We start from the raw sequence: 24,897 nt of genomic DNA, 5'->3' as shown, positions 1-24,897 counted from the left end.
CTTTGTAAAGGCCGGTGATTTTTCCCCCGAAAGACTTTACTGTTAGTGATCGTTTTCTCTGAATCGCTTCTTCCTTCTCTCCTTCTCACCCCTCTCCACTCTCCCCTCCCCATCCCCTTCCCCTTCCTTTGCCTTCTGGCTCAGGTGCGACCACCTCCGACAATGGTTGGAAGTACGCTGGCAATCCGGTCCAAGATGGCCTCTCCATCTGCCGCCATGCAGTTGTCGTCGCTGTCGCGCAGGTCGCTTTCGACGCGACCCCAGGTTCTTCGCTCCACACGTTCCTTGAGACAGCAGCAGTTCCAGCGCTCTGCCCGTCGTTCCTACGCCGATGCCGCTCCTGCTTCTTCCCCGGCCCCCAAGCCCAAGAAGCGCTTCAGGTTCCTTCGCTGGACCTGGCGCCTCACCTGGCTCTCCAGTCTGGGTATGGCCGGTGCTCTGGCCTACAGTGTCTACGAACTGCGCCATCCCGTTGATCAGATCGTCCCCGACTCGGAGAAGAAGACCCTTGTCATCCTCGGTAGGTTTCTTTGAACCCGGTGTCGCTCATCGCGACACGATCGCGGCTGAACATCAACTCACGAGCCACTTCCTCCAGGTACCGGATGGGGAACTGTTTCCCTGCTGAAGAAGCTCGACACCGAAAACTACAATGTCGTCGTTATCTCCCCTCGCAACTACTTCCTCTTCACCCCCCTCCTCCCCTCCTGCACGACTGGTTTGATCGAGCACCGCTCGATCATGGAGCCTATCCGTAACATTCTCCGTCAGAAGATCGGCCACGTCAAGTTCTACGAAGCCGAAGCCACCAAGGTCGACTACGAGAAGCGTGTCGTGTACATCAGCGATGACTCCGAGATCAAGGGAGATATCTCTCACACTGAGGTGCCCTTCGACATGCTCGTCGTTGGTGTCGGTGCTGAAAACGCAACCTTCGGTATGTATTGATGTTTATACTCGCCGGAGACTTATCTAATCGCAAGTAGGCATCCCGGGTGTGCGCGAGAACTCTTGCTTCCTGAAGGAGGTCGATGATGCCCAGAAGATCCGCAAGCGCATCATGGACTGTGTTGAGACTGCCATGTTCAAGGACCAGACTGACGAGGAGGTTAAACGTCTTCTGCACATGGTCGTGGTCGGTGGTGGCCCGACTGGTGTCGAATTCGCCGGTGAGCTGCAGGATTTCTTCGAGGATGACCTGAAGAAGTGGATCCCTGAAATCCAGGAGCACTTCAAGGTTACTCTGGTTGAAGCTCTGCCCAACGTGCTTCCCATGTTCTCCAAGCAGCTGATCGACTACACCGAATCGACCTTCAAGGAGGAGAAGATCAGCATCCGCGCCAAGACCATGGTCAAGAACGTCACCGACAAGTACATCGAGGCCATGGTCACCAACCCCGACGGCTCGAAGTCCTTGGAGCGTATTCCCTACGGTCTGCTCGTCTGGGCTACCGGTAACGCTGTCCGCCCTGTGGTCCGCGATCTGATGAGCCAGCTTCCCGCTCAGAAGGACTCGCGTCGTGGTCTCGCCGTGAACGAGTACCTCGTTGTGAACGGCACTGAGAACGTCTGGGCTGTCGGTGACTGTGCTATTACCAACTATGCTCCCACTGCCCAGGTTGCCGGCCAAGAGGGTGCTTTCCTTGCCCGTCTTTTCAACACCATGGCCAAGACCGAAGCGATCGAGAAGGACTTGAAGCAGCTGTCCGAGGCCCAGGCCCTGGCCAAGGGTGAGGAGCGCGACCAGGTGTTTGACGAGATCCGGGAACGCCAGAAGCAGCTGCGGAGAACCAAGCAGATTGGTCCCTTCCAGTACTCCCACCAGGGAAGTCTGGCTTACATTGGAAAGGAGCGCGCTGTTGCAGACATCAGCTGGCTGAGCGGCAACATCGCTAGCGGTGGTACCATGACCTACCTCTTCTGGCGCAGTGCTTACCTGAGCATGTGCTTCAGCAGTAAGTGACCCCTTATATTGCGAAAATGTTTCGGTAATATGAATCTGACATTCATTACAGCTCGTAACCGTGTCCTGGTTGCCGTCGACTGGATCAAGGCCAAGCTGTTTGGCCGCGACGTTTCCCGGGAGTAAATCCTCAAAAGACTTTGGACACTGTATCACCATCAGCAGACATGCTACGCCCATGAATTCGAAGCGATAACCCCTCTTTTCCTATTCCACCCCTGTTCATTATTCTCATTACCCCTTCATCGACGCCAATTAAATGACCATCTTCCTTGACCTAAATGGGCGCCTATCCCATTCTGTCTGTCATACTTGCTCCTTGCGAGCAACCAGTGACGATCAAGACCACTTCCTTGACGCTCTGCCGTCTTCTGCTGCAGTGTCCAGTTGGTGACTCCACAGGAACGAGCATAGATCATACAGTGATCGCTAGATGTGGATATTGGTCCTCATCGCATTTGTTTCTTTTATCTGTACGAAATAGATAGACCGGGTCGGGTTACTGTTTAGACATGCTAGAATTGGCCATAATCTTCTTTGTTCTGTCTCTTTATTCAATCTATTTATCTTCTGTCAATCTCTTTTCCCTAATAATTACGGTTACATACGTTTTGTTTTCATATCTCAAGCTGTGGTTCAATTCTGGATATACTGGGTTGTTTTGACTTCTCCTATCTGTATGCTATTTGGCGGGTTACTAAAAATATAGTTGTATCATTAAAATCTCCATTCCTCACTGTACCCCTACCGCTCCTTCCTGTTTCAGAACCTAGAAAGGAAACAAGTCATTACTCCCTCGAACTACTAAACTTAGAATTTGGAAATGAATCAAGTCTATTTTAATGGATGGAAGCACAGCACTAACGCCTATCCTATCCTATCCTAGAGTCAAGTTACGCTTCAGCTATGAACAAGATCGGCCCCGTCGGATGTGGTATACAAGGAGGAAATGAGATAGAACGAGTGTGAGAGAAGGGGTATACGCTGAGTAGAGGGTGTGGGAGAGGTATCAAGCATAGAGAAGAGGTGAGATCGGATTCACACAGAGTGGGCGGAGGGATAGAGGTAGAAGAGGGGGGTGGAAGTAACCCGAAAGATCGCGCCGGATTCAACAAGGAGCATGAGGGTGCTGTGGACGGAGAAGAAGAAAGAAAGGAAGAAGAAGAAGGAAAGAAGAAAATCTAATTGGTTAGATAGGTAGGTAGGTAGTAGTAGTGGGCGAGTAGAAAGTTGTTGATTGATTGATTGGTGTTTAAAATAGATTCCAACCACGATTTCTCTGTTCCCTACTACCAACTGGACGATCTGGGTTCCTGTTCTTTCCGCGTCCGTCGAGTTGGCGGATACTTTCGATCTTTTGGAGGGCTAGTTCGAGGAGTTCCTTCTTCTTGATGACGTCGAGGTGGTTGCGGATGCGCGGGTCTTCGCGGGCGAAGCGCTCGACTTCAGCGTCGGAGAGGTGGCGGCCGAGACGCATGTCGAGTTCACGGGGGAAGTTGTAGTAGAATTCGGAGAGGAGCTCGACATTGAGGAAGAGGACGGCGGTGGAGGTGAGCTTGTCGGCGACGACGTCGAGGAAGACTTCTGGGCAGTAGTATTTGTTCTTTTTGGCGGAGCATTGCTTGGAGCGCACGGCGAGGAGGCGCATTTTGATGAGGTCGGCTCGGTCACGGAGGAAGACGCTCTCGCGGCCTGTTTATGTTAGTTATTGGTAGTTTGAAATGGGAGAAGAGGACATACCTCGGGCTATCAGAGCGGAGCTGAATCCGCCAGCACCTCCGGCGCCGTCGCCTTCCAGGAACACCTCGCCCTTACGCGCCTTGTCGACAAACGACATGACATCCTTGAGCTTCCTTCGCCCGACGGAGTCTTCGAGGCGCTTGAAGGCCGCCTCGCAGGCTTTGAGCTCATCCTTGAGGGTCTTGCTGACGTTTTCCCGTCCCTTGGTCCATTCTGGGTCTTCGACTTCAATCTCGAATTTGAATGGCTTGATGCAGTTTTCAACCTGGTCGCTAGTGCTGAAGAATCGGTCATTCAAGATGCTATTGCACGCATCGACAATCTGCTTTTGAGCGTACGGATGCGTGGCGAAGGTGGAGTTGGCGATTAAGCGATCGACATGGGCCTGGATGGCGTTTGCGACGACGGTGGTGGCAAGTCGACCAATTCCCAGCTTTGTCAGGGAGGATGTTGAAGCATCCAGCTTGCGATGCCAGTAAAGGGACTCGGGATCGGCTTTTGCAAGGTCACTGAGGGGATCCAATTCTGGCAGCGGAGCGGACAGGTCGTCTATGGGCTTATTCCAATATCTCTGCGCCAGGATGTCCATTACCCGTTGATCGAGTTCATTCTTCAGCATTTCGCGGACCTGAGGACGGCCAAAGCTCTCGGCAAATGCCTTGAACGAGTGCTTAAAGCTGTCCAGACTCTCAGCAAGATATGACTCTGCGCTGAGAGGACGGTCGTTGTATTGGACCTTGAACTCATACGTTGCCTCTTCAAGTTCTTGACTGATGGCATCCCTAGTACCTGCTAGGCTTGATGCCATCGTCTGCTCGAGGACATGCATGAGTTTTGTACGTAGAGTCGAGACACCAACAGAAACGCCTGATTGTGACCCAAATTCCGACGGGTGGGCGGAAAAGTAAGCGTGTTCATTCTTCAGAATGGCTCCGGTGACATTGCCACTGCCCCTGGAGAACAGTGCTGTTGTTTGAGGGATACGGCTCACAACACCGACATAGCCTAAACGAAGAGGGTATTTCTTGTCGGAAAGGATGTCGTTGCCCCGCTCCGGATCAACAAGGTCCATCTTTGTTATAACTCCGATCGTCCTCTCACCTCTAGGGTCGACCCTGCGGCTGGCCCGTAGGGCTGTGGAATTAGCCAAGTCAACGTCTGCCGCGGAGATGGCCAGAATGACATTTGGCGCTTGAATGTACTTGTCGCAAAGGTCGGAGATTTTCTGTTTCAACTCAGGGGGTTGGTCGTGTCCCGCGACTTGGATGTAGCCAGGAAGGTCGATGAGGGAGAGGTCCGGAACATTAGGAGAGTAGATAGAAAGCTGGATAGGGTCGTCAGAAACACAGTCCCTCTCTGGAACAGCCAAGTTCAAATCCGTCAAGGTCCGCTGGATCTGGGAAAAGTCGGTAATCTTTCCCAGCCCAAGAGCCGGGAATTCTCCATATTCAGCATGCGCATTCGGTGTGTTGACTAAAGTAAGCTCGATGGGCCGCCGGGTAACCATATTTGAGCCCTTTGGAAGGAATTCGTGTCCAACAATAGCCTCGAGAACCGAGCTTTTACCAGAGGACTGAGAACCAATGACCACAATCGATGGAAGCGTCAGGGTATTCGACTGGCCAACGCTCTGCAGTATGTTTCTGATCTCGATCATCTTCCGTGTGAGAAGCATCATCTGGTCATCCTCCGCAATCTTCCTTTCCGAGCGAGTGTCCTCCTCATCAGAGGGCTCGTAACCAAAAGCTCCCACAGTAGCAGCACCAGCAGTCGCAGCACCGAGACGGCTCTGCTTCGGGGGCTCGTCTCCTCCAGGGCCACCATTCTCAGACCGAGAGTCTTCGTTCAAACGTAAGATGTTCTGCAACCATTCTGGAACTTCCACAGCCTCCTTCGTTTTCTCCCAGCCTCGTTGTGTCTGGTCGGCAATACCCTGGATTTCTTGGAACAAGCTCGAAGCTGCATCGCTCGCCGTTTCCCCCGCACGCTTGAAGACATCAAGAGCATAATTTCCTGCCTCTGAAGAACCAAACTACTATTAATTATCGGTTGCTATAGAGTTGAAAGTCAAGCACTTACGTGTGGCTTGATATTGGAAATAAGCTAGCCCTGCCACCATAGCACCCCCAAACATAGCAGGGAGTTTCACCAGCTTGAGTGCCAGTTTAGGGAGTATCCTTGTGAAAGAGATCGCCCGCACAGCAGGCACATTGTTGTGAATCGCATTAGCTCCTATCGGCCAGGCCCGTCCTCGCAGGGCTGCGCTGCCATCGGAGCGAAGAAGGCCCCCAGTCCTCGCAGCAGCATTATGAACATGGCGGGCTAAAAGACCGGTCCGCAATAACGGAACAAGACGATGGGAGAGAATCCTCCCGCTCATGGTTCCTGATATCACATACACCTCAGGTAGAGTGAAAAAAGGGGACAGACATTTCCGGGCGAGAAGCCACGGTGATCGACCTTGTGTTGATGGCTCGGGGAAGCAAGAATGAGCGGCGGAGATCGACTGAAATCCAGTAGTCATTCGACGACGTCGAGGGCCGCGAATCGCCGCTATCCGGAGCGCGTCCCGTGACCTGCAGCAGTGGCCGCTTCGCCGCCCGTATAAAGTTCGGTGTGAGTCACGTGCGAGAAATATGTCGCCATTCAGATAGACTCAGACAGCAACCCCTAAGCTTCACGAGTGTCATTATTCCAGTTGATCGCAGAGATATTCGGTGCGGAAAGTGCTTTAGCTATTCCAGGTATCATTGGGCTGGACCTGGTGCCGTTCAGTGGTGGAAACTGAGCAGCTCCGCTGTCGGAAGAAGCTGTGACACTTTGCGCCCTGAGAACAACTAGTACCGTCCTCAACCCTTTGCGTTTGCTTCTTCTCCCGGAGAAATCTTTGGGAAATACTCGCCTGACTGGCCATTTTTCTTAACCTAATCGCCGAATATGTGTCGTTTCCTGGTATGTAGCACCGATCTGACCCATCCACGTCAGACAGCTGACCGCTTGTCGCCAGGTATACAAAGGCAGACATGAGATTCGCCTCAGCAAGCTGGTCACCGAGCCCAGCCATTCAATCCTCACCCAGTCATATGATTCCCGTCTGCGACTGGTAAGTCCAACTTTCCAGTATCTGAGTATACTGCGCGGGAATCTCGACCCGGTAACCTAGACTCAGTTCCATCTGACTCATGTATGCAGGACAACCGCCGTCCGGTCAACGGCGACGGCTTCGGTGTAGGCTTCTACACTGACCCAAAACTCGGCCCGGAGCCATGTATCTTCACGTCCACGCTTCCCGCCTGGAACTGTGAGAACCTCGAACGTCTAGCATCCAAGACATGCTCTAACTTGATTTTCGCGCACGTGCGCGCAACTACAGAGGGAGCTCTCTCGGACACCAACTGCCACCCATTCCAGCATAGCACGCTGATGTGGATGCACAATGGTGGCATTGGCGGATGGCAGTACATCAAGCGGCCGCTGGCTGACTCTCTAGCCGACAAATGGTACCTAGGCGTGAAAGGTGGAACCGACAGCGAATGGGCATTCGCGCTGTTCCTCGACCTTCTCGAGAAGGAGGGCGTGGATCCCAGCTCAGATCCCGGCCCGGAGGGCTTCGGACAGGCGCTTTTGCGCCGAGTAATGGTCAAGACCATTGCGAAGATCAACGAATTCATCAAGGACATTCCGAAGAGACACGATGTCCCGAATGTGGAGACCCGCAGTTTGCTGAATTTTGCAGCCACAGATGGCCACACTGTGATCTGCACGAGGTATATCAGTAGTAAGACCGACGAACCGGCCAGTCTGTACTTCTCGTCGGGCACAAAGTGGGTAGAAGGAAAGGACAAGGGACATTTTAAGATGGAGAGGCATGACAAGGGGGCGGATATTGTCTTAGTGGCTAGCGAGCCTATCACTTTTGAACGACGTGAGTGCGCATTCACTTCCAGTGTGAGTCATCACTAACCTGCTCTAGATAACTGGGTTTCTGTCCCTGCAAACTCCATCGTCACCATTCACAAGCAGACCGTCCTTTTACACCCAATCATGGATGAGTTCTATGTTGAGGATTTGAACCAGAACCGCTCGTCCTGTTATGCGGTGTCCAAGGGCCTTGTTAGCACTGCCCCTGGGACAACCGTGCAGCCTCAGAATGCCGGTAACGTTGACTCCAAGCCTGGTGCCGTCAACGATAACAGCTCTAAGCTTGGTAATGGTCTGGTTTCACAGCAGCTTAAAAGCGCGGCTTAGTGCGCTGTATCACATTAACAGAGTACGCAGACATGGGAGTTTTTGGGTGCGGAGTTGGGCAGATGGTAAACTTAGGGGCCTCATTTCGGGATTATTATATCATTATTAAACCTTCTGGCTCAGCCAGTCCTCATCTGTGTGCAATACTAGCATTAATAGGCAGCTTTCTTTTGATCAGTAAAATTATTAATTACCACGATATCGAGACTCGAACTCCATCCCGACCCGCTAAATCATATATATATAGAACCAAAGGGAAAGGGGATATGCAGCCTGCAGCTGGAAAAGAAAGAAGATTCGTCGAAAGCATTCATATGTCCTCCCCAGATATATTGGCATGCTTGAAATACTTCATCCCAACCCATGCAACAACCACCCATACCCACGACATCACAGCCGTTAGCACAATCAATGCAGGATAGTACCCCACGATTGGCAACGTTGGGTCATCTTCCAGCTCCGGAGGCGCGTAGGGAGTCTCCCCGACATCCCAAGCCCAGCTCCAGACACCAAAGCAACTCCCCATTCCGACAACGAAAACCAGCCATGTCACAATCAGTATAATCCAGCCCCACCATTCCGTCTCCGAGTAGTCCCATGTGATCTCCGAGCTGCTGGCAATATCGACGGAATGTGTTGCTAAAGGCGATTTGGCACGGTGGATAGGTCTGTAGGTCGAGTCGGCCTGTAAGGCGTAATACGAGTCGGAGCTAGACGAGGCAGGTAGGAGATGAAGGCCGGCGGTTGTCGCAGCAGCAGCAATGGCAGTAGTTGAGCTATTGGAGCGGGGAAAAGAGATGATGTCTTCGTCGTCGGTGGTCATCTCATCGCCGAGGATGCTTTCTTTGGATTGGTTCTGCTGACGATGCGTATTCCGGGTTCGTTGTGGTGCATCCATGAGTGTCCAGGTACTATTTCCTCCACGATTTTGTTGGCCTGGGCTTTGTTGGGTGATGGTATCGTTATCGGGGGAGGTTGGATCGGCGAAGGGGCGTATCTGGGAATCGGAGGGGAGGGGAGAAGGTCCTGGCCGTTGGGGTTGTCCGTTGAGATCTGTCCGCAAAGCATCTGCTGGTAGCCTGGCCGGTTTCTTGTCTCGATAATCGAGTCGTGTGCCTAGCAAGGCGGTCTTTCGTAATGATCCCCTTCTCCTGCGCGTTCGTCGGTGTTGTTGTATCGCATTCGACATGGCCCTTCCTCCTCGTAAGCCGGAGCCGAAATCGCTGCCGTTGTCGGGCTCGATACCCGAATGACTTCGCTCCGGGGTGTTCTGGGTTGCTTGGATCATTCTGAGGAAGGAGAGACGTGAAAGCAGCGAGCCTGAGGAGTTGCGCTTGTGTCCGCTGCTTGCGCTCCCCGAGCGCACTCGGCCCGGGAGCTGCTCATTGTTGTCCAGCGAGAGTGCCACACCTTTGCCGTTGCTTGCATCTTCCATTGGCGCAAGCTGGGCGCGACTAGCTGGCCGTTAGCACGCCCACATCCAAAAACCAGAAGTCAGAGGGGTCGTCGGGGATTTTCATCAGCCGCGGCGGCGTTGGGGAAGGAAGATCGAAGGGGGGATAGGTTAGCCGTGGTGGGCATCCGCGGCCAAGAAAGGGTCCAGGCGGTCACTTGAGAAATTCCCGGTCCATTTCTCCACCTCCAACTTTAATAAGGAGAGAATTTATCCGTGGGACACGGAGTGTAGGGGGTATTTATTAATAGAACTCGGAGGGTCCCGGCCTCGCACGGAAAATACTACTAGATAGATAGATTTATGTCTCATACTGGTCACCTCAAGCCATCATCCAATTCTACTGAGACAACGGCGGTTTCTGCTCTACCTCGTCGCGGCCACGCACTATCCTGGTATAGGCCTTCCTGTTCTCATACAAAATAGGTAGAATATCCGAAACGCCAGGAGCAGGGTGTAGTAAGGAAACTGAAGATCAGGTTCACAATATCTGGTATCACAAAGAAGACAATGGATCACGGGGAAGAAGCGAATAAATCGCCAGAACATCACACGAATCCATGGGAGATCAATATTTGCTTGTCAAGAATTTGCCAGAAACAGAGAAGTATGGCCTCTCGATCGTTGGAGAGAAGAAGAACGAGCGCCGACAGCCCTTGATACGTAAGGGCTCCCGGGCGCAGGCAGAAAAAGAAAAGAAGACAGAGCTCTTTGGCAAGCCACTCATACAGACTAATGACATACGATACAAACTGGGAGGGGCGGTATTTGTCCGATACACCAAAGACAGGGCTCAAGAACGGCATGAGAACAGAAAGTACTTTTGGTTTATTCCGCAGAACGCTTGAACGGGAAGCCCAAGAAGCTTAGCCGTTGATCAAAGTCACGCACATTCGTTGAAAGAAAAGAGCATATGAAAAGTTGACTCAACAAAGCGGATTTGGGGTATTGGGTGTACTAGAACACACAAATTTCATTTCAAAAGGAAGAGTTTGAGAATGGGAGATGCGCTTAGAAATCCACTTAGTCGGGGGCAGTCATGAAAGAGAAGAAAGTGGGGCGGAAAGGTAGGAAAACCAGCAAGTGAGAATATTAGAAAAGGAAGGAAGAAAAGAGAAACTTCCGCTTATTGCTGTTGCGGTTGCCAGCAGCCGTACTACAAGCTCCGTGCTGACAGACGTGCAGTCGCGTGGATCGTTGATCAATGGCTACGCTTGGTAGCCACTGAAGCCATTCCCGAAGTTGGCGTTGTTAGGCTGGTTCCAGCCGGAGGTAGGCGTGGCCTGACCACGGCCATATCCTGCGTTACCAGGGACCTGGCCATAACCTTGGCCAGCCATTCCAGACTGATCCCATCCCCGCTGGGTAGGAGTAGGACCTGCAACCAGACGAGTTAACCAAGGGCATGGAGAGGAGGAATGAAGTAGCTACCTTGAGGGGTCATGGGGGCACCGGGGCCGCCGTACTGGGGAAAGTACGGGGTCGGGTTGGAGTTGTACCCCGAGTTACCCTGCTGACCAGAGAAGTTGTCGAACTGGCCGGTGGGAGGGCGATCCTTGCCCCACTACGACTGTCAGTAAGAGAAGCATTAATGGGAAGAAGAAGCCCAGGGAACATACGCTGCACTTCAGGGGACGGCCGTTGACGTTGTAACCGCTAAGCTGGCAGATGGCCATGGCCGCGTTTTCATGGGTGTCCATCTTGATGAACGCAAACCCGCGATCGGCCTGCAGACGAGTCTCCAAAACATAGCCGAAATTCTGGAAGAGCGGGACAAGGTCGTTCTGCGTAGTGTAAGGGGTCAGGTTACCCACATAGCACGTGGTCTGCCACTGTGGGGTCTGCTGAGCGACCATGTCGTAGCTCTGAAGGCCTTGAGTCGGGAAATGGTGATGACCGAACGCCGTAGTGGGCGTCATTCCCATCGCGGCCATGGCCTGCTGCTGAGAAATAGAAGGCTGGCCCTTTTGGTTGGCCCAGTTGCAGCGAATGGCGCGGGAGCCGAGCCATTCCCCGTCCATAGAACTCAGGGCTTTGTCGGCGTCAGAGCGCTCACGGAAAGCAACAAATCCATAGCCACGGGAGCGACCGGTCTTCATATCCCACATGACGCGAGCCTCGGAGACAGAACCAAAGGCCGAAAAGGCTTGGAGGAGCACCTCGTCATTGACCTCGTTGCTCAGATCACCAACGAAGATATGGAAGTGGTTGGAAGTATCCTCCTTGTTGGTATTATTGGACTGGTAGGCCCAGTTCACACGGATTTCCTGCAAATCGTCAGAAGGTTCCGATGGTACGCATATGTATCTATAAGCTCGACTCCCACATACCGACTGGTGGATGCGACGTCCGTTGAGCGTCTGCATGGCTCTCTCGGCAGCACCAGGGTCATCGAATTCAACGAATCCGTAGTTGTACCCCTTACTGTTAAACTTCTGCGACAATCAGCACGGGGAGCCAATGGGAGAATAGTGGGTTGCTCACATCAGAAGGCTGACTTACGTTCTTATCCGGAATGATCTTGACACTGACGACATGGCCAGTAGTCTCAAAAATCTGCTTCAGGATATCCTCGGTGACGCGAGGGTCAAGTCCACCAACATACAGAGCCCGCTTGTTTGGTTCAGGGGCAGCCCGGCGTACGAAGCCACCGGCGCTGGTGGGAGACATCATGTTTCCGGACATCGGGGAGGTAATGGCGGTCGGGATGGGGTTGGTGTTCTGGGGAATCACCACGGGCGGGCGGGGAGGCGGTGGCATGTGGGAAGGATTAGCTTGCCCATTGCCCTGAGACGCATCGTACTGCTGGTTGGAGGCAGCAGCAGGGTTTTGGGGAGGAGGGAGGGACGAAGAAGTCGAGACGGCAACGTTATCGGCCATTGTTGAGAAGTCACGAGATGCAATTTACAGAAGAACCGACCGGTCAAACGAGCAAAATGCAAGGTGGAAAGGGACGATGGAAGCGTTTGACGAGGCAACGGAGGATGATATGCAATCTTTTGCTGACGGGACGATGCAGGCGTTACGCAGTCAAAATTAGAGTAGGCGAAGGCGGAAGAGACGCGGGGATCGAAGCACCCAGGACAAGACGGAAACTGGCAAAGCGCTAAACTAGATCATACAATGGGACTGCAATACGGGCGGCAGCTGGAGAAGAGGATCGCCGTTGAAGAAATGGCGATGGAAAAGCGTCGGGAGTGTTGATGATAACAGGTGCTGGAGAGCAGACTCAAACACGGTTTTCTCAACCACGGGCCCCAACAAGTGAGCGAGGTGGCAGCAGAAGAGCTTAAGATTCGGACAACAGCAGCCGACGGGGGAGGGGGGGAAGGCGTTTGAGGCAAACGAGAATGTGGAACGGAAGACGAAAGAAAGAGCAGAGATAGGAAAGGGAAAGGAAAACAAAGGGAAGAGAACGCAGATGCACTCGGGGGCTGTCGACGCTCAAAACCGCCTTGCGAGGAGGAGATGGAAGAAGAATGGAAATGGGGAAGAAACAGGGGAAGAAAAGCTGCGATGATCTGACTTGACGGGAAGTTTGACTGGAGAAAAGAACGAGGAGTTTGGATGGTCAAGAGCCGCTCCGGGTGGGGGGCGCGCTAGCCCCTCTGCGTTAGCCCTCCCTTGACGGGCCTCGTCTTTGTCCCAGCAAAGGCGCTTAAACTCCCCTCCAGTGCTCCTCCCGGCTGATCTGATCGATCCCGTCTGCCTCTGCCCAGTGCTCCAGGGCTCCAGTGCTCCAGGGCTAGTGCTCAGTGCCTTGTCTTGCTTCTCCGGCCCGGTCTAATCTCTCCGGCACTGCTTGCCACCTCCTGTTGGTCCTTTTCCAATTGGCTCGTCCGTACTCCCGTCTAGGACCAGCACCCCTCACGGGCCTACTGAACCCGTTTGCTCGCGTCTATCCGTGCACCACTGGCTCGCATCGTTTCTTATGCCGACAAAGGGTCTCTAGCTGGGAATTCTCAGGACCGCGTACCTTCCAACTGACGACTCACAAGTCGCCATAGCCGCTGATTTATACCAATTCGCATTCGAAACAGCCATTACTATAACCATGGCGGCAACAAATTTCTCCAATCCGAAATCTTTGGATGTTCTCACATCAATGGTTAACCAAACGGTATTCCTTTCACCTGATACCCCCTTGCAGCCAAACAGGATGGGGTCTGACGTCTACTAGCTTGTTGAGACCGGCCGGTTTTTCAAAACCGGGGGCTCCCTGCAGTCCAGAGCTCAACTCAAGCGATCTATCCCTATTGCGCACGATCAGTTCCAGAATGCTCTGGACAATCTGTCTGAGCAGATAGTAAGATCTACCCCCCTCTAGCAATCCATAGATTCTGTACTCATGACGGACAGTTCCTTGCCAAAGCATTCCTGGAGAGAGACTACGAGGCAGTCAAAGCAAGGAAAGCTGCCCTACAACCCGCAGAAGATGTCGTAATGAGTGATTCAGAGGTCAAGATCGAACCCGAGTCCGCACCACAGCCTCCCGAGCAGCCAGTGGTCGCCACCGACATGGTTCAGGCCAAGGTCGAGCCAGCTGACGATGTTCTTGCTTCGAAGCCCGAGGCGAATGTTAATGATAATAAACAGATCTCAGGGGATCAGCCTGTTAAGGTGGAGAAGTCGGATGAGAGTGTTGCCGGTGTCGCTGGAGCGCAATCTCTTTCCGCACCAGGGGATTTCAATTTTGACTCCATGCTGAATGATAATGCCGGCACTAATGATTTCGATCTAAATCTAGACTTTGGCGATGATGATGTTGGGAATGACAGTTTCTTGTCAGGTTCCAACATACTCAACGCCAGTACCGGTCCCAATAATGGCAGCAACGGAGCAAACAATCAGCCGACCGATGCCACACCAGCCTTGCCTGGTAGTGAGAGCAACCCAGCTACCGCGCCGATGGGCGGAGACGCATTCGACCTCGAGCTACAAAAGGCAGCGGCATTCACCTCCCAGGGGGATACCTCAGGAGAGCAGCCCTTTGATGGACAGGGTGGTGGTAACGTGGAAGACGTTATGCCAGGAGAATCTAGCTTCGATGATCTTTTCATGGAGAGCGACAATTTTGGAGGGGATGATCCTGGGGATGCTAGTCTGCTAGATGGGGATGGACTAGTCAACATCAACGAGTTGGATGACAGCTGGTTTACTTGATGGGCTGTCTGATGGGGCTGTTGGGGACATGGCTCGACCACGTTCACACGGTTATACGCACGGATAGGCAGAAGCAACCCATGACAGGCTAGTCGAGCTGCAACTCCGAAATAGCATGACACAATGAAGACACTCTTATGAAAGATCGATGCAACCAATCCGGTCCCCTTCCACACATCCTCATCTCCATTATTGCCGAGCCACCAATCGGTAAAGCAGACGGTCCACCCTGTAAGGGGGGATGGGGATCGGTACCTATTCGGCTACGGAATGACGCAAGGCACTCCGAAAGTGGAGGAATGTACGGACCGGGGCACGACAGAGCTTATCTCAGTTCCCCAAGTGACGTGAAGACGCTTCAACTTTAAGCCAGATTAGCTCTCCTGTGTAAAGCGTTCGCCTGGTCTTGGCTTCGTATGCAGCTAAACGGCTTCCTGCTAGTTCGGCATGATGATGACTACTGACCGGACCCTACGAGGGGGGCGGTCCCAGGAAAGTGGAATGGCTGTGCCCTGTTGCACATACTTGGTTAGTGCCTATGACCCGACTGCACGCAACGATCATCGGTAAGCCGTGAATATCTTGAGACCATTGGCCGGTTGTCGGGCTCTACGGAAATTACGTAGTGCTTAACCTGCTGGCTAATTTTGCTGCCTGTAAGTATTCTTGTGGTGCCGTGTCGATAGTGCTGTGTCGATAGTGCCTGTATACAGTACCATAGTCAACAGAAATTAGAGGCCTGAAGTCAAAGTAAGGTCAATGTGAGCATATGGTGATGTCATCAGGTGATGCCCAATCCACGAGGCAGAAGTGATGATTGTGTGGAGTCGGAGCACCTCAGAAACATGATATGCCGGTGTTGATCGAGATCGTCTCGAGGCTTACAAGCTGTTGGAGAGCACTAGTCATCCGATTTTTCGAGCTGACTCAGAGTAGGGGATTTTATCCGATAGTTTACTTCACATGTCAATTAATGCAATGTTTCTAGAAATATCACGGTCTAGACGCCTAGATGAGCAATCCATCTGGTAGGCTTTAATCCGGACAAGGCTCGGTCTGCCGGTGGCGGCCAAACAACGTGACGGCGATGGCGACTGTGGAACCGGCCCCGGGATCAGGCCATGGATCTGGGATTGGTGATTAGACTTCTGCATCCATTCTTCAGTCGGCAAAGTGGGAGCGGTTCTGGCAATCCGACGGAACTCCAGAGGGTCCTTGTCTTTTCGCCCCATTGACCTGGAGACGATGTGGGATTATCTTCCCCAGAGGCAGCAGGATAAGGATCGTAATCAGGCAAGGCCAGGTGTCAGCCGGGACAGGCACCAACAAACATCAAGCCTCGACTACTCAAGATTAGTCAAATCCTTCCCGTCGCGCCCCGATGATATCACCACCAGCAGCCAAGGATCCCCCGCATTGACAACAAAACGCATTTACAGCGATTGTCGGCAGCCTCGCAGCCTCGGGGCTGTCACGAACTGAGCCCGTGGATCCGACCGCCTCAGGTCTTGTACCTACTGGGATTAGATTCACCCTCCTAGGGGGGGAATGAAGTCAAGGAGGTGCATTCATCCGGATCCTGAGAAGCAGAAGGGGCATCTGATGACCGCACTGGCTTGGTCCCAAGCCTGTGCCGGCCTTCCCGCTTCAAAGGCCTCAGAGTGAGTCGACTCGGCCCCCGGGCACAGCAGATCAGACGTCACGATCCTCAGTCATAGTCAAGGCCTAGCCCCCCTCTTTTGGCGCTAAGGATTCAGCTAAACAAAGTAGGGACTGGAGAGGCCGAGAAAGAGGTTCTCCGTATTCCGTACCTGGAGGTTAGTACGTAGAAAACTCGCGGCCATCACATGGCACTTTTGGAGTACACAGAAGCGAGGAGGGACAATAGCAAAACAATGCTGGTGTTCGGTACACATCGTAAATAGGTCGGGTCGTTCGGACCAGAGGTCAACCAGCGTGCCCTCCCACGGTGCCTTCCATGGCGCCCATGTTCGTGCGGAAAGTCTGATCGCGGGTGGGAAAAAAAACGATTCAAGGTGTGGTTCAGCGATTTTATTCCTCCATCGATTGGTGAAGGCAACCTGCGGATCACCGGATATGACTGAACCTACCGGTTTCCCCCTCCGCGTCATCGTCCGTCTCATCAGTCATGGCGGGCCTGGCTCAGTTATTCTTTTCCCCTCTCTCTGCATTTAAGTATCTTGTGCCCAAGGAACTATACCCGCACCGCCTCATTCCTGTCGTGTCTGTGTTGTCATCGATGTCAATGCTGCCCCTTCGCATGACTCTTTCGCTCCGATCATTTTAGTACTTACTTACCTACATACTGCTCGCCCTACCTCCCCCTCATTCTGGTCGTGCTTTTGGCTTTTCCCCCGCATCATCGACCCATCTGGCCTACACCCTGAATTGCTGAACGCGGTGATCCCTTCCATCGCGTTGGCCGGCTGATAGTAGCGACTTGCCGACTTGCCTTTGCCCGCGCTGCGCCGCGGTGGACGTGCTCCTCCTTGCGCCGTCGATCATCCCCCAAACTCAGAAAGGATCCAAAACCCGAAAGGAGGCAAAGCGAAAAAAAGAAAAACGAAATTAAGGACAAGGTAGTCTTGCTCCGTCCCAAGGAAAATTCCACTGGTCGCACGACACTCTGCAGCTGGGACTGTGCGTAAGATTTACTAGGACAGGAAAATATACTTCCCCATCCCAGAATTCTGCTGCGACTGGTAGCAAAACACCGCTCCGTTTGGGTAAGTCGTCGATTCACCCCAAAACGTGCTTGCTTCTTTGGACTTTTTTTTTTTACTCCTTCTTGCGGCATTCCTCTTCTCTTCCCTTTTTTCTTTTATCTCATCCTTTGGGTCTACTTGGCTCCTTTGTTAAGTAGTGCTCTCTTTCTTCAATTCGCCTTGCGTCTCCCTTTATGATCTCCCTCGCAATTCCGGTGTGATCCCTCTCATACATACATCTCTCTATATCCGTCTTACCCGTGGTTGCAAAACGGCCTTTCCGAGCATCCGGGAATCTTGTCTGTTCATATAAATACTTTGATCGCTGCTTGCAAACGATGCTCCTCGATTGGTGTTCTTCACGATGACGACTCACATCTCCCATCTGGAACAGGACTTTTCGGGATCTGTGACAACCACTACTACTACAAGTTCGGACTCGCAACTCTCCTGCGCGGCGCCCGAATCCCTCCCTCTCTTCCATAACCTCTTGGGGTTCCGATCCGATCCTCGCCGGTCGATAGAAACCTCGACAGTTGTTGGCGACAGTGTTGCTGTTGGCAAACTACCCCGGCCAGGCCATCGCCGCCGCGAATCCATACTAAGAAAGCTGGCGGGTCCACGGGAAAACGCAAAGCGACTCCTCCGCTTGGGGACCCCTATCCACCCTCCGCTGACGCCACCCACCCACCCAATGCCAATGCCCGAAACACATCGCCCTCGCCCGGTGTCTGAGATCGTTTTGTCCCCCAACGATGCACAAATGCTCGCAACTACGGGTTTAAGGGCCGGCAGGCTGCGCTCGCACTCTTCGTCGACCGTGTCGGCTGCTCAACCTACCTCTACGTCGGCTACGCAAACGATGCCGGCTTCGGATCCCACGGTACCGTTCCCGACTCTGCGCAATGAGAAGATCGTGGCGACAGGAAGCGGGATAACCGTGGGTGTTGCGCTCACCGAACCGGTCCTCTTCCTCCAGGGATACGACCAGAATGATCCCAGCACCAAGAAGTCGGCCATTCTGCGCGGACAGTTACATCTCAAGATTACAAAGAGCGTCAAGGTTAAGAAGATCTCCATCTGCTTCCGCGGACATGCTCAGACCGATTGGCCGGATGGTGCGCTCTCCTCCCTGCAAATTTTTTGAGTGGCGTTGTAACTAACCTGTTGTTTCTGATGCAGGAATCCCTCCCAAGAAAGTCCACTTCCACGACAAGAAAGACCTCGTCACGCATGGCGTCATGTACTTCAACCACGGGGATACTGCGCTGATGCAAAACGACTACGGGGCGCACTTTTACCAACACGCCAAACCGGTGACCTCGGTGACGGGCAAAGATGGGGCGACGACCAGTACCCGGGAATTGCTCTCCAAGACTGGATCGTCAACCTCGCTGAGCCATAACGGCCAGTTCACCCCCAAGGACATGAAGCGGCTTTCGTTACAATCCAACCAATCCCGCAGTTTCGGCAAGAATGACCTACCCCCTCCCCCCGTTCATACCCAGCGCAACTACCGGTTGTTCCCGGTCGGTGATTATCTGTACAGTTTTGAGTTCCCGATCGATGGCTCTCTCCCGGAGACGATCAAGACGGACCTGGGGTCTGTCCGGTATGACATTGAAGCTATCGTGGAACGGGCCGGAGCGTTCCGTCCTAATCTGCTGGGGACGTTGGAGGTACCGGTGATCCGCACGCCGGCCGAGGGCTCGTTGGAGCAGGTTGAGCCGATCGCCATCTCCCGCAACTGGGAAGATCAATTGCATTATGACATTGTCATCTCGGGGAAGTCATTTCCTCTTGGATCGCAGGTTCCCATTGCGTTTAAGTTGACGCCACTGGCCAAGGTTGAGTGCCACCGGATCAAGGTGTACGTGACCGAGAACATTCAACACTGGACCTCAGACAAGAGCGTCCACCGGTTTCAGCCGGCGAAGAAGGTGTTGCTTTTCGAGAAACGAGCAGACTCTGCCAGCACCAGCACCTACCCTGGAAGCTCCATGCGAGTCATGGCAGGTGGCGGCATCGACTGGGACCGTCGCGCAGCTGCGGCGAGAGGCGAGGAGATTGTCGACCGGAACCGGACCAATCTCCTTGGTAACCTCTCCAGCGACGCGGGCGTTGGTCCGACTGAGATGGAGTTCAATGTCCAACTTCCGAGCTGTCAAGAGATGCGGAACCGGGATGAGTCCCAGCGGCTGCACTTTGATACGACGTATGAAAACATTCAAATCAATCATTGGATAAAGGTATGCTACCCGCTCAATCTCGGCTATCATTTCATGGTCTAACTCTTTTGGCAGATTGTATTGCGTCTGTCCAAGGTTGACGAAAGAGACCCGGGCAAGCGAAGACACTTTGAGATTTCCATCGACTCTCCGTTCCACCTGCTCTCTTGCAAGGCCACACAAGCCAACATCTATCTCCCCGCTTACACGTCGCCCGACTCGGAGCCGTCGCCACAGGCCCAGGAGTTCGAATGTGGCTGCCCTGGAGCGCCGGCAGTCCACAGGAACGGCTCGCGGAACGGCTCCAGCCGGCAGTCCTTGTCTTCCGATCGCGAAGAGCTGCCGATCGGAGGCGCGGTTTCTAGAAGCTTTACCAATGGTTCTGGCGGGTTGACTCGACCACCGCAGGCGCATCTTGCAGACGAGCCCAACGATCGGGCGCCAGCACCACCACGGCCCATGCACCTTCTCCGAGCACCGTCTTTTGCGCCGCCGCCTTTTGAAGATGTTCCACCACCGCCTCCACTCGTGACACCGCCTCCTGAATATAATTCTATTGTGGGCGATAACGATAGGGAATCGGTGCTGCAGGACTATTTCTCGCGGCTGTCTTGCTACGAGGAGCACGCGGATGATGATCGGGGCCGAGGCCGAGTTGATGTGCCTCTCACCCCCGGAGGGCGGGTGAACCGCAGCATGGACGTGCCACGCGAGTGGGTGCGCCTGGAGGAGTCGGCGGTTTAAGGCGACCGCGACGAGCTAAGATTTATGATTCTTATGAGGTTTGGTTCATCATCCTGTTTAGAGGAAAGTATGGGAGTTCGTGATACAACCGGTGTTTGATCGTGAGCAGCAATGTAGGCTGGCTTGTGTTTTGTTTTGGATATGGCGCCAGATGGATTGTGGATGGATGGCATTGTTGAGCGGGATACTTTTATATATACATTGTTTACTACATGTTATGTTAGATACCAACTATCACAACTGCCGATTACGGCATTCGAGATATACTACCTCCCTTCATTTGCACCCATCACTGAAGTAGATCGAGATATCTGGAATGGCACCGCGGGAGCATCTGCATCTCATACGCCAGATGGCAGATCACGTTGTTCACCCCTTGCATGCCATGATCGCGACAGACTCGTATTCCAAAATGCTCATGCAATGGGATAGCATCCAGATAAATACGTCATCACTCTGCTTATACTTTACGACTCGACGTACGACCGCCCTCGTATCCATCCATAAGTACTGTCTATTCAAGAGGGAATGCCAGAGGCCGACTGGAGCAGTTGTTGATAAGGCCACGGAGAACTATCTACTACTAGGTAGTGGAGGGCGCTTCCGCATGGAGCTGCCTGTTTGGGCCAATCCGGGCGCTCTTTTTCCGCCCGCCTCTACCTTACTTTTCTCTGGAACAATGACTCCATCATTAGTTGTACAACCTTCACGTTTCTTCCTGGCCACTTTGATAACAGTTAACAATCGCTTTTCTTGCCGATATTATCTACGTATTGCTTCTAGCTGCGTAAAACGCAAGGGGGCTTTTTGTTGTTGGATTGAGTTGTGATAACGAATTGTGTGATTTTGCTGGTGGACGTCATACCGCAGTTGTAACTGGTGAGTTCAAGTTCAAGTTCATCTCTCGGTGTGGATTTTAGGATTGGACTTTTGACACTGCAGTGCACTACGGAGTAGACAATGGCGATTGAAGTTGTATCCCTCACGGAGGCGAACATCCCCGAAGCGATCGAAATCATTCAAACTGCATTCGCAGAAGATCCTTATTTCGAGTGGGTTTTTGATTCTTGTAATGTAAGTCATACAGAATCGACCAGGTCTGAGATTTGGTTGGTATGTGAGAAGCACCACGCTAACCATTCCTCTCCTCTTTGACGCGGTCGCGTGGATCCGACCGACGTTGAATCATGTGTGGAATTGAATTTGGATAGTTTAATAAACAAAGGAATTCTGACTCCCTCGCTGTGCGATGTCTCTGGGGGATTAACAATGCGATCTTTCAAGTCGCGAGAGAGACGGATGCGACGGGCGAATCGCGGATTGTGGGTGTGTCATGCTGGCTGCCACCGCATTCGCCCCACGAGCCGGAAAGCTGGTACAGCTGGTACCAGGGGTGGGTGCTCTCGTGGCGACAGATGCTAAACAATGTGTGGCATTGGGGTCGGGGTGGGCTGAAGACGAATCGGTATTGGATCTGGAAGGACCGGCAGCATGAGGCGCAGAGCCAGATCTGGGATGATCCCAAGGGGTATTATTTCTGCAACATTGTGGCTGTTCGTCCGGGGGTTCAGGGCCAGGGCATTGGGCGGAAGCTCTTTGAGGCTGTGACGGATCGGGCGGATCAGGAGGGTGTCAAGTGTTATTTGGAGAGTTCGAGGAATGTGCCTAATGTGCAGATCTATGAGAAGATGGGGTTTGCGATGAAGAAGGAGATGGAGTGTCGGGATGGAGAGGATGTGTGCATGGTAGGTGTTCGTTGCAGGATGAAACGGCTCTGATGCATCTGCTAACTCTGTTGCAGCTGTACTGCATGGTTCGCGAACCCAAGTCCAAACACTGAGGGGTGGGAATGATTCTAGAAGCCGGATGGATGTAACAGGGTTGGGGATGGTGCGGCAGTGAGACGAACGCCCGGCACGTGGAAGAGTTGAATCAATCCTCGGATCAGACCAGAATCGCAGACAGTCAGTCAGTCCTCGGATTGCATGTGGTGGCTGGATTTTCAGTGGGCCTAAAAATGGAAACCGTTTTAAAGACTAAGTCAGCCACGAGTTTAATATGTGCTTTGTCCCTCGCTCCTTGCTGAGCCCTCGGGCTGCTGCAGAAACCCCCTTTCCAGGGCATTGGCCAAGACCCGGGGAAGATCCACGGCTCCACTGTTGATGTGGTCGGCTGGTTGCGCCCGTTGCCAAGCTATCGATCCTTTGTGTGGTCATTGTGGTGCAGTGCAGCCAGGGATCTTGTTGGGATGCGTTCATTGATGTGTTCCTTGCCTTATATCGCCGTTGTGTTATCATGTTGTCTGTTGGGTTGGAAAGCGCCATGATTGATAGTGGTGGTGCCGAGGTTCAACGAGTCAGGCCCTGATCCGCTGTTTCACAACCACGGTAGTCGATCATGGCGTTCTCCGGCGTGGCTAGACTCGGTCAGGGGCTCAAAGTCGAGCTTTTCCAGCCGGCGTCTGGACTTGATTTGCCCATTTAGGGTTACCGGCGATCGTAGAATCGGCGTGTGATGCCGAACATGCTTTTTGGGTTTCAGGAGAAACCATCTTTTTTTTGGGACCGGCTGGGATATATCAACCGCGTGTGGCACTTGACCCGCAGGTTTCCACATGTTTCTCACAGCTGGTCTGTTCCATCGCTCTGCGATTGCTTGTTGTTATTGCCTGTTGCCTCCAATCCATATAATTCTTCCCAATCATCTGGTTCATGTACCAACCATCGACTCGAAGCGAGGACATGGGGATGTCCCTCCCGGCGAGGGTTGGTTTAGTGCTCACTATTCTGGGTACGCATTGATCACCGACTTGCCTTCTAACCTGATCGTCTCTGACCCTGTATCCAGCGGCCGTCATCCTCATCACGATTGTCACCACCTTTATAATTCTTCGCATCCAGCGCGGCCCCGGCGTCACCTTCTGGGCGCTTTTCAATCTCCAACCCATTCCCAAACGACCCCAACCCTCGCCCGATACTGAAGCCGGCAAGAAAGACCCCCATAAAGACATCATCAGCCCAGTCCCAACAGCACACGTCCCCCGGTCCTCTCTCCACAAAGAACTCCAAATCAAAACGAGTCCCGTCCGTCATCAATCGACGCGATCCTCCCTCCCACAGAAATCCATTCGCACCATGTCCGAAACCAACCTCAAGGAAGAGAAACTCCAGGTCCAACCTCTCCAGCTGAATCGGATGCGCGCGAGTACGCGGTCGTCGGGCACCATTCCGAGTCGATTATATCCGCCGAGCGAGTTCTCGGTCCCGGACAGTCCGGTGATTGTGTTGCCGTCACCGAGCGATCTACAGAAGTTTCGGATTAATGTGAATCGATGAGGGAGCTTGCTGGGCAAGACGGTAATGGATACGCATGTTAATGGATATGTAATCTCTTGGATGAATGGTAGTAATGATTGATGATGGTTTGTTGCTGCATTGATTTACTGGTTTGTGTGAAGATGGATCTACATTTTCTGTTCAATATGGGGAGGTGGGAGTATTCCTAGATTTCACCCTTTAGACTTCTAATGCACTCGTATCACTTTCACCAACAATCACAGTCCCAACCCCAATCCCAATCCAATCCCGCAACGTTGTATCCAACCACCCCGGTCTAGTCCAGACCAGTCCAGACCAGTCCAGACCAGTCCAGACCAGTCCACTCCATCCCAAACCCGAAAAGCGAACAAAGAAACCACCCACCGTTGAACTTGAATGGAATGCAGGTCCGCGGGGTGGCTGCCTGGTGTAACACCGTTCCGATGATCTCTCCAGTTACTGGTACGAGTATAGTGCTTATTAGATGAACGCTAAAACCGGTCAGTCACTTCCCGGACTGTTGGCTGCAGGGATATAGAGTTCCCAACTATCCATGCTGGAGTGCTACATTACACCCTTCGTACTACATACTTTAATGGGAATAGTAATCGTTGGATGAGATGAATCAATATTGAGCACTTTCTTAATAACACTAATGTATATGTGTACTCATTTTAGAGAAAAAATCTTTGACTCCATTATTGTTGGTAGTAGTGCGTAGTGTGTACATGGAGTGGGGAGGGGATGTAGATCCTTGCCCCGGCTGGAGATGGAGATGAGATGGGTCTACCGGGTGGGGACAGACCTAGGTACTGTATACAGTGCTTGCTCAGGGATGATGCTTGGCTGGCTGTGTTATATCCTACTATTCATTGCTCTGGGTCAGGATTAACTGTCTGTTTATTCATTCTACCCGGATTGAATACGATGCCTTACGAATCTTAGGTAGAACAGGCCACTATTGACGGCCATTCCCTTCCATCCTATCCATGAACGTTAACAGTCAACACACTCATCATTTACCCTCACATCCACTCACACCTCAATGAACATTCATGAACCCCCTGACACATTCCCCTTTACCCCATCCTAATCAGTTCACAACCCATGCCGAAATGCCATAGCCTGATTCCTCCCCAGCTATAAATTCTCCCAATTTCCCTCTGACCGCCTTCCTTCTTCCACTTTTCACAAAGCCATCCCCTTCCTTTCCTTCCCTACTGAGCCTCGGTTCATCATGTTCCATGTCTGATCATTTTTCATTCCTCTCCCTGATGATGAATTCCTTTCATGCACTGTCTTCATGCTTTACATG

General features: G+C 52.7%; 9 protein-coding genes across 9 annotated transcripts; 6 read left to right on the top strand and 3 right to left on the bottom strand.

The window, feature by feature from the left end:
* Positions 1 to 162: 162 nt before the first annotated feature.
* On the top strand, positions 163 to 2,089 carry BO94DRAFT_559955 (alternative NADH-dehydrogenase; the record flags this gene model as incomplete). Its single annotated transcript, XM_025614112.1, has 4 exons — positions 163 to 520; positions 599 to 937; positions 987 to 1,955; positions 2,016 to 2,089. 4 exons carry the CDS (start codon positions 163 to 165, stop codon positions 2,087 to 2,089), a joined length of 1,740 nt encoding a protein of 579 aa, XP_025463429.1.
* A 706-nt stretch (positions 2,090 to 2,795) lies between these two features.
* BO94DRAFT_525150 (dynamin-related GTPase MGM1) lies at positions 2,796 to 6,210 on the bottom strand. The gene is made up of 3 exons (XM_025610299.1): positions 5,783 to 6,210; positions 3,704 to 5,722; positions 2,796 to 3,655 (listed from the first exon to the last, which is right to left on the bottom strand). The coding sequence occupies exons 1-3, from the start codon at positions 6,081 to 6,083 to the stop codon at positions 3,216 to 3,218; spliced, it is 2,760 nt and encodes a 919-aa protein (XP_025463428.1). The 5' UTR covers positions 6,084 to 6,210; the 3' UTR covers positions 2,796 to 3,215.
* Positions 6,211 to 6,354: 144 nt separating this feature from the next.
* On the top strand, positions 6,355 to 8,145 carry BO94DRAFT_525145 (glutamine amidotransferase subunit DUG3). Its single transcript, XM_025610298.1, has 4 exons — positions 6,355 to 6,655; positions 6,711 to 6,806; positions 6,896 to 7,628; positions 7,677 to 8,145. Exons 1-4 carry the CDS (start codon positions 6,641 to 6,643, stop codon positions 7,949 to 7,951), a joined length of 1,119 nt encoding a protein of 372 aa, XP_025463427.1. The 5' UTR covers positions 6,355 to 6,640; the 3' UTR covers positions 7,952 to 8,145.
* Positions 8,146 to 8,261: 116 nt separating this feature from the next.
* On the bottom strand, positions 8,262 to 12,284 carry BO94DRAFT_559952 (uncharacterized protein; the record flags this gene model as incomplete). Its single annotated transcript, XM_025614111.1, has 7 exons — positions 8,262 to 9,409; positions 9,775 to 9,791; positions 10,617 to 10,782; positions 10,836 to 10,968; positions 11,024 to 11,671; positions 11,735 to 11,839; positions 11,907 to 12,284. The coding sequence occupies 7 exons, from the start codon at positions 12,282 to 12,284 to the stop codon at positions 8,262 to 8,264; spliced, it is 2,595 nt and encodes an 864-aa protein (XP_025463426.1).
* Positions 12,285 to 13,458: 1,174 nt separating this feature from the next.
* BO94DRAFT_549956 (uncharacterized protein) lies at positions 13,459 to 14,567 on the top strand (the record flags this gene model as incomplete). The annotated part of the gene is made up of 3 exons (XM_025613470.1): positions 13,459 to 13,524; positions 13,585 to 13,710; positions 13,764 to 14,567. The coding sequence occupies 3 exons, from the start codon at positions 13,459 to 13,461 to the stop codon at positions 14,565 to 14,567; spliced, it is 996 nt and encodes a 331-aa protein (XP_025463425.1).
* Positions 14,568 to 16,829: 2,262 nt separating this feature from the next.
* Positions 16,830 to 17,525, bottom strand: BO94DRAFT_241654 (uncharacterized protein). Its single transcript, XM_025606372.1, has one exon. The coding sequence runs from the start codon at positions 17,383 to 17,385 to the stop codon at positions 16,948 to 16,950; it is 438 nt and encodes a 145-aa protein (XP_025463424.1). The 5' UTR covers positions 17,386 to 17,525; the 3' UTR covers positions 16,830 to 16,947.
* Positions 17,526 to 17,657: 132 nt separating this feature from the next.
* BO94DRAFT_589522 (arrestin family protein) lies at positions 17,658 to 20,265 on the top strand (the record flags this gene model as incomplete). Its single annotated transcript, XM_025615951.1, has 3 exons — positions 17,658 to 18,411; positions 18,476 to 19,542; positions 19,597 to 20,265. 3 exons carry the CDS (start codon positions 17,658 to 17,660, stop codon positions 20,263 to 20,265), a joined length of 2,490 nt encoding a protein of 829 aa, XP_025463423.1.
* A 735-nt stretch (positions 20,266 to 21,000) lies between these two features.
* On the top strand, positions 21,001 to 22,203 carry BO94DRAFT_241531 (GNAT family N-acetyltransferase). The gene is made up of 4 exons (XM_025606371.1): positions 21,001 to 21,144; positions 21,223 to 21,339; positions 21,477 to 22,010; positions 22,067 to 22,203. The coding sequence occupies exons 2-4, from the start codon at positions 21,226 to 21,228 to the stop codon at positions 22,103 to 22,105; spliced, it is 687 nt and encodes a 228-aa protein (XP_025463422.1). The 5' UTR covers positions 21,001 to 21,144; positions 21,223 to 21,225; the 3' UTR covers positions 22,106 to 22,203.
* Positions 22,204 to 22,879: 676 nt separating this feature from the next.
* BO94DRAFT_549953 (uncharacterized protein) lies at positions 22,880 to 23,600 on the top strand (the record flags this gene model as incomplete). The annotated part of the gene is made up of 2 exons (XM_025613469.1): positions 22,880 to 23,030; positions 23,113 to 23,600. 2 exons carry the CDS (start codon positions 22,880 to 22,882, stop codon positions 23,598 to 23,600), a joined length of 639 nt encoding a protein of 212 aa, XP_025463421.1.
* Positions 23,601 to 24,897: the final 1,297 nt, after the last annotated feature.

Source organism: Aspergillus sclerotioniger (genome assembly GCF_003184525.1).
Source record: "Aspergillus sclerotioniger CBS 115572 chromosome Unknown BO94scaffold_32, whole genome shotgun sequence".
Lineage (NCBI taxonomy): Eukaryota > Fungi > Ascomycota > Eurotiomycetes > Eurotiales > Aspergillaceae > Aspergillus > Aspergillus sclerotioniger.
This window is presented reverse-complemented; position numbering and strand designations above follow the sequence as displayed.

Bases quoted from the DNA above. Each gene is read 5' to 3' on its own strand.
- BO94DRAFT_525150 (XM_025610299.1), bottom strand. From the start codon at position 6,083: ATGAGCGGGAGGATTCTCTCCCATCGTCTTGTTCCGTTATTGCGGACC. The intron at 5,723-5,782 runs GTAAGTGCTTGA...TTGGTTCTTCAG, and splicing joins TTTCCAATATCAAGCCACAC to AGGCAGGAAATTATGCTCTT. The intron at 3,656-3,703 runs GTATGTCCTCTT...TAACATAAACAG, and splicing joins CTCCGCTCTGATAGCCCGAG to GCCGCGAGAGCGTCTTCCTC.
- BO94DRAFT_525145 (XM_025610298.1), top strand. The intron at 6,807-6,895 runs GTAAGTCCAACT...TCATGTATGCAG, and splicing joins ATGATTCCCGTCTGCGACTG to GACAACCGCCGTCCGGTCAA. The intron at 7,629-7,676 runs GTGAGTGCGCAT...AACCTGCTCTAG, and splicing joins GCCTATCACTTTTGAACGAC to ATAACTGGGTTTCTGTCCCT.
- BO94DRAFT_241531 (XM_025606371.1), top strand. From the start codon at position 21,226: ATGGCGATTGAAGTTGTATCCCTCACGGAGGCGAACATCCCCGAAGCG. The intron at 21,340-21,476 runs GTAAGTCATACA...GAATTTGGATAG, and splicing joins GGGTTTTTGATTCTTGTAAT to TTTAATAAACAAAGGAATTC. The intron at 22,011-22,066 runs GTAGGTGTTCGT...ACTCTGTTGCAG, and splicing joins ATGGAGAGGATGTGTGCATG to CTGTACTGCATGGTTCGCGA.
- BO94DRAFT_241654 (XM_025606372.1), bottom strand. From the start codon at position 17,385: ATGCCGCAAGAAGGAGTAAAAAAAAAAAGTCCAAAGAAGCAAGCACGT.